General features: G+C 37.0%; 1 protein-coding gene across 1 annotated transcript; it reads right to left on the reverse strand.

Annotated features, from left to right (window-relative positions):
- Positions 1-2,027: 2,027 nt before the first annotated feature.
- LOC308419536 (ARL14 effector protein-like) lies at positions 2,028-2,222 on the reverse strand (the record flags this gene model as incomplete). The annotated part of the gene is made up of 1 exon (XM_080915302.1): positions 2,028-2,222. One exon carries the CDS (start codon positions 2,220-2,222, stop codon positions 2,028-2,030), a length of 195 nt encoding a protein of 64 aa, XP_080771428.1.
- Positions 2,223-9,772: the final 7,550 nt, after the last annotated feature.

Here is a 9,772-nt window from a genome sequence, read left to right on the forward strand (position 1 = left end):
ATGAGAAAGGCAAGTAGACACTGGTTACTTGAGTCTTACCTTGCCCCTGACTTGCAGTGGGTACTCAGATTCATGTAAATCATCTTAGTTACATTAACTTACTCATGGTCCCTTTTAGCACTATTCTGAGTTGGTTGAAAATGATTTTCTGTATGTCCTGTAGCCAAAGTTTATCGAGTTTTCATGAACAGAGTCTTTCCACATATCAACAATAACGTATTTATAATTTGGTCAAGATATAGTCTAATGATTATGAGATTAATGGTATGTCATATTATGATATAGATAAATGTATCTATGGTATTATATTAACATGTACTATGCTATGGTGCTGTCATGTATTACTAATATTGAAGAATCAGTTACAGGACACTCATACATTTTCATTCGACCATTTTTGAGTTGGAACAATTTTCCTTGTTCATCACTTGGCATCACTTAGTGTGTGACCACTGAGTGTGTAAAAGGGGTCATACACTTTGTGAGGCTTGGGCAGTACTTATGTGAGCATGTATATAATTCCCCTCGAAATGGGGAGATGAGTACTTTTATTTGGATAGATGTTCAAGAAAACACAAATGATTCACTTGTGGTCAGTGACATTATAATATCTGATTCAGGATTCAATGTACAGTCATTTTTAGAGTCTTCACAGTGGCTTCCAACAAAGTCTTCAAATTATGACATCATATTTGGCAACACACACACACACACACATATGAATTTCAAGTGTCAAACTGTATGAGAGTAAAAAATATTATTCTGGGGCACTATATAACTCTTCCAGTCCCAAGGTACACAGTGACCATAAGAAAACCAACGAAAACCTTATGATTTTAAAAGTAAGTAAATGTCAGTAAAGTTACACACATTTCAAAACAATATGTACTTGTGAAAGGCACAAAATACAATTCCTGCAAATACTTATAGAAAATACCACTACCTTTCTAAAAAGGAAACTGTGTAAATTAACCCTCTTCAGATTTTACATATATATATATATAGATATATATATATAATATATATCTATATATATATGACACTTTACATTTATTTAAAATAAGACTGAGTGGTTTAAAACAGTACCAAGTTACTAAGTCCTACTGTTTAAACACTTCCTTTCATTGTACATCTAATGTAACTTAGAGAAGTGCTTTTCATACAGGGCTCCCAGGCCTGTGACATCAGCATCATCTGGGAATTTATTTCAAATGTGAATTGGGTCACAGTACTCATCTCAAGTTCGTGACTTGGGATTGAGAGCTTTCCAGACAAACATAAGAGAAACTGAACCTCTTAAACTGTGGTGTTCTCAACCAGACACCCCGGGAAGGGAGAGGAGTGACATCAAGGCAGAGCTGAGAGTGCTGCTGACGAGGGAGACTGATGGTCCCCAACCCTGCAGCCTTTGGTCACGAGCTGAGAAACCTGAGAGGGTCTACACAATTACTGCCCATTCTACATCTATCTGTAGCTCGAGAGAAGATTTTGCCCAAACACTAGGAGTTATCCAAGAGAAAGAAGTTTGACTGTAAAGCATACATATATATAATAACAATATATTATATATATGGCCATACATGTATGTATGTATGTATGTATGTATGTATGTATGTATGTATGTATAAGAAGCAGAAGCCAGGTATGATGTAATATACCTAAAATAATATGACTTGGAAAGCTGAGGCAGGAGGATTGCAGTAAGTTCAAGGCCAACTAGAATTAAGACCCCGTCCCAAAAAAATAAGTACGCATACTTGTGCGTATACAAACACAGAGAGAGGGGGGGGGAGAGAGGAAGAGAGAGAGAGGAAGAGAGAGAGATGGAGGGAGGGAGGGAGGGAGAGGGAGGAAGGGAGGGAGGGAGAGGGAGGGAGGAAGGGAGAGAGAGAGAGAGAGAGCGAGAGAGAGAAAGAGAGGGGGGGAGGGAGGGAGAGAGGGAGAGAGGGAGAGAGAGAGAGAAAATCTGAGAATATCTATGCATAATATCTCCTAGTCGGAACATTATGTGGCTGGGTGCTTATGACCTAGCCGGACACGGTGACGATGACGTCATAGACCCAGTGCCCGCACTTGGCATTGCACTTGGAGTAGAAGCATCCCAAGCAGTTTCTCCCCAGGCAGTCACACAGGTCCACCTTGTTACAAATCAGCCTGCCGCTTTTGTCATACTTCTTCTTCACCTTGTACTTCACAGAAAAATATCCATTCATCTTCGACATCTTTGCTGTCTTTTTCTGCTGCCGTGTCTCGGGATTAAAATCTACCGTTCTGTCTGTTGCAGTTGCTTCTGTCCAATCGGGCTGCTTTTCTCTGGAAACGTGATTTGTGAGCTCCTCTTGAGTGGCGTTGTTCTGATGTGATGGCTCACTCATTTTGACAAAGTTCACACAGATACCATCCTCTGTAGCAGAGACATAAATCAGTAGAAACTAAAGACAGCTGATTCTATTGATTTATTTTTAATTTTATTTTTTACACTCAAGATTTTACTCCCTTCTCAATCCATCCTCTTTCTGTTCCCCGTCTCCACAAGGGTGCCCCCAGTCCACCCACCCCAGCATGTTTCTTAAAACACACTTAGTGATTGTATCATAGAAGTTGTCATGCATATGAATAAAATTAGATTATTCTAAAGTGTTATTTTTTCTGGAATTTTGAGGGGAAAGGTTTATGTATTACAGAAAATCATGTTTCAGAAGTTCTCAATTCACTTTAAAGAAACAAATCCTATGAAGAAGAAAATTCATGAAGAATATTTGAAGATGCAGCAATTTGAGATAAATCATTAGAGAATGGTAAGTTTTGATAAGATGTATTGAGTATGCACACACACACACACACACACACACACACACACACACACACACACAATCACCCTTATACACCAGGCATTCCTTGCTCTAGTGAGAATTTGAAACTTCTGTTTAGAAAGAGAGAATCCTTATGTCTCCCATTTCTGTCAATATCTATCACAGGACTGGACCTTTAATACTTTAATAAACATTTTTTGTTGTGAATAAATCAACTATATACTTTCACCTCTGGGCATAAAAGTCATAATCAATGATAAATTTAATTGGGGGTTGACTTTTCTTGTTAGGAGAAATTAAAACATGTGTGCTCAAGTAATACTATGACTGAAACAAAATGAAACCAACTCTTCTAAGCTTCAGCTTCTATAAAATGAAGTAAAGTTGAGAGCACATATAACAAAGTATCCTTGCTTTCTTTTCTGATGTCTCAATGATTTTATATGACCAATGAACGCAAGTGCAGAAATCAATTTCACAGTTGTTGCTCTACTTGTTATAATTTGAGACCAGAACTCATGTACCCTAAGGTGGCCTTAAAAACACTTTATAGAGGAGGAGGAGGATCTTGAACTCCTGACCTCCTGCATCTACCTTTCAAGCACTGGAAGTGCAGGCAGTCATCATGTGGTTGGCCTGTGTTGTTTGGGATACTTGGCAAAGTTACCTTTCAAACATCACAAAGACAATTCTGTGAATGTCAGCCTCTATTTTTACCTGATGTTGGAATTACAAGGAATTTAGGCAGCTGTTCCAGACCATCCAGAGCCAGGACACCAAGTCAGAAATCTCCCGAAAATAGTGCAGAAAGGGCTTGGCTGGGGAAAGAGTGTCTCCTCCTTGGCTGATCTTTGGAATCCCAGCACAAATTTGTTTCCAACTATTCAGAAACCAAGCTTTCATCCCAATAATAATCTTAAGTGCGGGATACACAGTATCCTTAAAAGCTCCAAGAGATGAAATGCATGACTGGGTGCAACAGTGCTTCAAAACCTGGGTTAGTGTGGAAAAAATAAATGCTTCCATAGATCATTGAGGGGGAGGGGGAGGAGAGCAGGGGAAGAAATAAAGGTGATAATATTTAAAATGTAAATACAGAAAGTATCCAACAAAATATTTTTTTAAAAAGAGAATGCATGAAGATACACTTTCGATTTTGAGTTTCTAATATATGTGATATCTGAGGCTGAGCAGAACATACAATTCAGTACTTCTCTGGATGTCAGCCAATTCCTTTGAAAGTTTTAACTGAGATATACTCTGTTTTTACTTTTGCTATTAATCCATGCACTTTAATGCCATGGTTTAATAAAATGTTTGGTCTTGTCTCTGTTTGCTAATTTTGGGGCTCACAGATTTGTCTCCCTAAATCTGTAGATTTTCTAAGGGTTCTTAACCATGTTTCATTACTAAGTGGAAGAACACCTTCATGGCTACCTATAGCCAGTAGATAAAGGAAGAGAGATTGTCGCCATTGTCATTGGCTTCAGCATTATTTACCTACAATGTTGAGCCTGTTCATACTGATTGACATGTTCCCTGTGGTATAATTATTACTTGCATTTGCAGGTAACCTGAGATTTTTCTAATGCAAAAATCAATTAGAAAATCTTTTTCTTCTTTCTGTTAAAAATGGACATTTATCTGTACTTCTACAATCCTAAATATCTAGCATTTTAGGATACAACACTAAAACCTTCCGTTATCTATTAACCTTCCACTGAGTTCCCACATCCTATTACATATATCAGAACATTAAAGCCCAGGAAATTGTTATCTTCTAGGGCATAAATAATATAATTTATCATTAGCATTTTCCAGTACTAGAATTGTTTTCTTTACCTGTGCTTTCTGCAGTTGGCAAGATTGTTAAAGATGCCTGTGATCTTGTAACTGTCCCTGAAGTCTGATGACAAAGCTGTACAATGGAGCCATAGAAGAAATTGCAAGCAAACTAAAAGATGATAGAAAGAGATTTGAAAAATCCACAGAGAAAGATTATCAGTAAAGATTATTGATACAGAGATCTAGCACTGAAGAGTGTGCCGAGGGGGAGAGACTTCGTAACTCTCAGCCCTAAATAGGATCATAACCCTCCTCTCAGGGCTCAGGGGACTTAGAGGAAGAGGAGGCAGAAAGACCTGAAAGGCCAGAAAGATTAGGGACATAGCAGAGACATAGCTTCTTACACACATCAGGATTTACACATGTGAATGCACAGCTACTAGGTCTTCATGCCAGGGTTTGGCCAAATTCAAGATAGATGCGGTTCCCAGCATTGAGGAGGAATGTGGACACAGCCAATCCTTATCTCAGAAGCCTATCTGATTCATAACTCCATACAATGAAAAATTATTTTACCTAACAAAGACTCATTGACTAATCAAGCCAAACTTACAGACATGTTTCATGCCCAGCATTCATTAGTGAACTCAGGATAAACTCAACGGTATTTTTAGAAATTTCCTTTATTTATTTATTTATTTGATTGATTGATTGATTGATTGATTGCCTCATGATTCTTTGGTTTTGTCTGGGAGTTGATTTTTGTTTTGTTTTGTTTTATATTGTGCTCTTTTGCTTACATATCATGGCTTTTGATTTTGTGTTTTTATCAGTTCTCTGTCTCTGTGTACCTCCCTCTGTATGTATCTCTCAGTGTCTCTGTCTCTGTTTCTCTCTGTGTCTCTGTCTTTCTGTCTCTGTCTCTCTGTCTCTCTGTCTCTCTGTCTCTCTGTCTCTCTCTCTTTCTTTCTCTCTCTCTCTCTCTCTCTCTCTCTCTCTCTCTCTCTCTCTCTCTCTCTCTCTGTCTCTCTCTCTCTCTCTGTGTCCTTCTCTAACTTTCTGTTTTGTGTTTGCTTCTCTATTCGTTCATTTTACTCTATTATATTTTCTATTATTTGCCTGCTTTTTAAATGTAGAAAGAAGGCATTGATTTGGGTGGATGGGGATGTGAGGAACACCTGAGAAGGGATGAAAGAAGGATGTGTGATTTAATATTTTGTATTAAAAACTGATTTTAATTACAAAGCATTACCTTATAAAAATTACAACTGATATTCCTTATTGGGAAGAGTGTTTACCACAGACAGTCTAGATTTGACAAGGCTAATGGGATCTGCATATGGTGTCTATGCATACATCATGGGCCAAGTTTTCTTTAAAAGGCACTGTCTCTAGGCTATACATGAAACAAAAGAACCACAGTTGGCAATGTGCAGCCTGGGATCTACTTGTGCTAAGCTAAGAAACTGGGAAGTGAAGCCAAAGTGCTCTCAGGAGGGCTGACCATAGTAACCCTTTCAGGCTACACGTCTGAGCTGGAGTTTGGACCAGAATCTATGGATGAAGATATCTTAGTGGCACAATCAGAATAGCTTTCTCCCATTTGGGCCACTGTATCAAACTTCTGACAACAGGTTTCTGGAAGCCAAACCCAAAAATATTAGCTTGAGATCACATCACAGGCGTGGGCATGAATAACCAGTTCTCAAGCAAGGTCATGTTTCCAGAGACCTGCTATCCAGGGTTTCCTGTAAGATAGTTGACAAAATCAAGCAAACCTTGAAAGAAGGTGGGTGTCATGATCATGATAAATAGTCATTGAGGAGATGTCATCTGTTTACTCAAGGGAGCATGTCATCGTATTATGACACACATCTAACTCTTGTTTAACACCATCTAGTTCCCATTTGAATTTATGCATCTTTTACTTTTTCTAGTAAAACAAGGCCTCCATCTACCTCAATGAAAATTTACCTCAGTGTAAGAGGAGTTGAAGGGTTAGAATAAATCAATAATCATCATTACATATCTGATTAATGTAATGAGATTGACCTGGTTACATATATGAAGTATACTAAAGAGATTTAGTAGTAAGTGCACGGTTTTTTTTTTTCCACTGTGCCACGGGAACATGAATTTCAGTTATACAGAATCTTTATCTGATTAATTTAGTAAAGCAGACAAAGGAATACATTAAGATGCAACCCTATTTTCTCAATGCCATTCACAAATTTGCTTGATGTGTAATGTGACTGCTAGCACTCTGGTCTTGAACTTGTTTTATGATTGGTTCTGAACATTCATAGATATTTACTGCTTTGACAGGTCATTGGTTGGTTTTTGATGAGGTGATTGTTGATGTGTACATCATTGAAGGTGGGTTGAAAAATTCCTGGCAAGTCTTACTGCATAAATGTCTTGTTACCCCACTGATACAATTGGAGCTGTGATTATTCTAGACTAGTTATTGCTATAGTTGGTCTTCTTTCTCAAACCTTAGAGCAGACTTATTTTTTAAGTTGACAAAAATTAAACATGGAGTTTTCTTTTGTTTGGTTTGGTTTGGATTTTAGAGATAGGGTCTCTTTATGTAGCCCCAGTTGTCCTGAACTTCACTCTAAGGTCCCCCAAAATAAGAGTGATTTAAATAGAATTTAAGGCAGAAATCGACAGAAAAGGTATACAGATCTCTTGGTAAAAGTGCTTGCCTACTATTTGTGTGTGTGTCAGTTCAACACTCAGCCATATAACCAGAAGTGGTGAGCAAGTCAAAATCCCAGCACTTGGGATGTGGAGACAGGAAGATCAAAAACTCAAGATCATCCCCTGATTATATGGTAAAGCTATGTCAGCCTGACTACTTCAGAACCTGTTGTCATCTTCCCAGCAGTGACTGTTACCAGAATAGCTGTTTGTTAAGGTTTCTAAAGAATTGTATAAAAACTTGGAAGGGTGGTCTGGAAAGATGCCTCGCTTTGTAAGGTGCTTCTTTGACTAAGGTGGAAGATGCAGAAACCTGTAAGTATAAATATATACATTTAGGATGAACATTAAGTAAAATAACACTATTAGGTTCTTCACTAGAGCTCAGTACCTCCATAGAAAGTGGTCTTGACTGTTTTTAGAGTAGCAGGTATGAATTTTCTCCTGTAGAGAAGAAATTAGAGTAAATCAAGAGACAATTGCTGAGCCCCATGAACACTTTTGGCACTATTACTCTAGTGAGCATGTCTTACCTGGCAGGTCAGTATTATAACATGTAGGGTTCTGCACTAGATAAGCTCACTGATGTCTTCCTTTCTCATAGCCTGCATCTCACCTGATAGCATTGTGACTACACAGCAGCACGTGTTTCCTGGCAAGAGACTCCTTTCTCTGCATGTTTCTAACAACCAAAATGTGTGTGGTACCATCAACAACGTGGTCTTATAATCTAGGTAAATCACAATGACTTTACTGGTTTGGGATGCTGCTGGGATATCTCCAACCAATAATTTCTAGGGAGGTAAACTGTGACCAGCACTAAGGGTTTAATTTTAACAACCTACATCTTCTGGGAGCAGCAATATGCACTAACGCCTTCTAACTGAAAGGGTAAAGAAAATAAGATCAATAAATAAACTTGTTTTGATGTTAGTATTTTGAAGATCTGGGAAAATTATGCAGTTAACTTGGTCTATTGCTTTCACATTGTGTGCCTTGAGAAATTTATTCATTTATTTGATTTCTCAGTTTATTGGAATAATGGTTTGTAAAATATATCTTTCTGATTTTCTGAACTCGTATTTGTTGTACCATCTCCCTTTTAATTTCTAATTTTATTAATTTGATCTTCTCTTCCTTCATTTTAGATAATATTGCTGTGTTACGCTGTTCTTGTCAGTTCCCCTCTTTATTAACTCTACCACAAACATCATTATTTATTCCCATCTATCATTTTGATCTTCATTTGTTCTTGTTTTTTAAAGCCTTTAATTATATGATTACATTGTTAATTTTAGAGCTCTCATTTTCTATGTGGACACTTAGAATTATAAATTTTCTTCTTGGAATTGCCTTCTCTGTGGCTTATATATTTTAGTGTATTGTATATCCATTATTACACTCTCACAAGAAATTTTTATTTCCTCCTGGATTACTTTCCTCAGTCCCTTATCATTTAATGGTGTGTTATGGAGTCTCAATAAATCTATGTATTTTTTTGTAGTTTCTGTTGTTATCTAGCTTGATTCCATTTTGGTGAGATAAAAATTGCAAGATGCTATTTCAATTTTCCTATATTTGTTGAGACTCGATTATGATTGATAGTCAGGTTTTGATACATTTGCATGTGTTGCTGAGAAGAATGTGTATTTTTAGTCTTTAAGTAAAATATTCTGTATATATTCTCTAAGGTCATTTGATTTCTGTCATTTTATTCCAGTGTTTATTTGTTTTTTTTTTCTTTGTTTTGAGGGGGGAGTCTGAATGACCTCACTATTGCTGAAATAGGCTATTGAAGTCACCCCTTTTCACTGTGCCTGGGGTTAATTAATGATTTTAGAACTAGTTCAGTATCTACTGTGAAATCTGATATGCCTAAATTTGAAGCACATATATTCAGAATTAAAATGTCCTCTTTGTCAAAGGTTCCTGTGATGTATATGAGTGATCTTCCTTATCCTTAATAGTTTTGTTTTGAACTTCATTTTGTCATGTATCACAGTACATTGGGTCATATCTTCTTTCCATTTGGTTGAAATAGCTTTTTTCTATGATTTTACCCTAAGTTGATGTCTACTGTCAACAATGAAGTATGCTTTCTCAAGGCACCAAAAAATGGATACTATATTTTTTAATATCATTTGCCAGTCTGTGTCTTTTTAGGGCGAGTTAATAAAGAACTATTATTGAGGGCAGGTGAAATTGCTCAGTGGTTAAGGGCACTGACTGATCTTCTAGAGGTCCTGAGTTCAATTCCCAGCAACCACATGGTGACTAACAATTATCTATAATGAGATCTGATGCCCTCTTCTGGTGTGTCTGAAGACAGTGACAGTACATTGATATACATAAAATAAATAATAAAAAAGAATTATATTTGAGTTATATGTATAATTCCTGTCATTTGGTTGATTTTCTGTTTTCTTATATTTTTTTTTAATTAACAGACTTGGCATTATTTATTTTTTATG

This window comes from Micromys minutus, assembly GCF_963924665.1.
Source record: "Micromys minutus genome assembly, chromosome: 4".
NCBI lineage: Eukaryota > Metazoa > Chordata > Mammalia > Rodentia > Muridae > Micromys > Micromys minutus.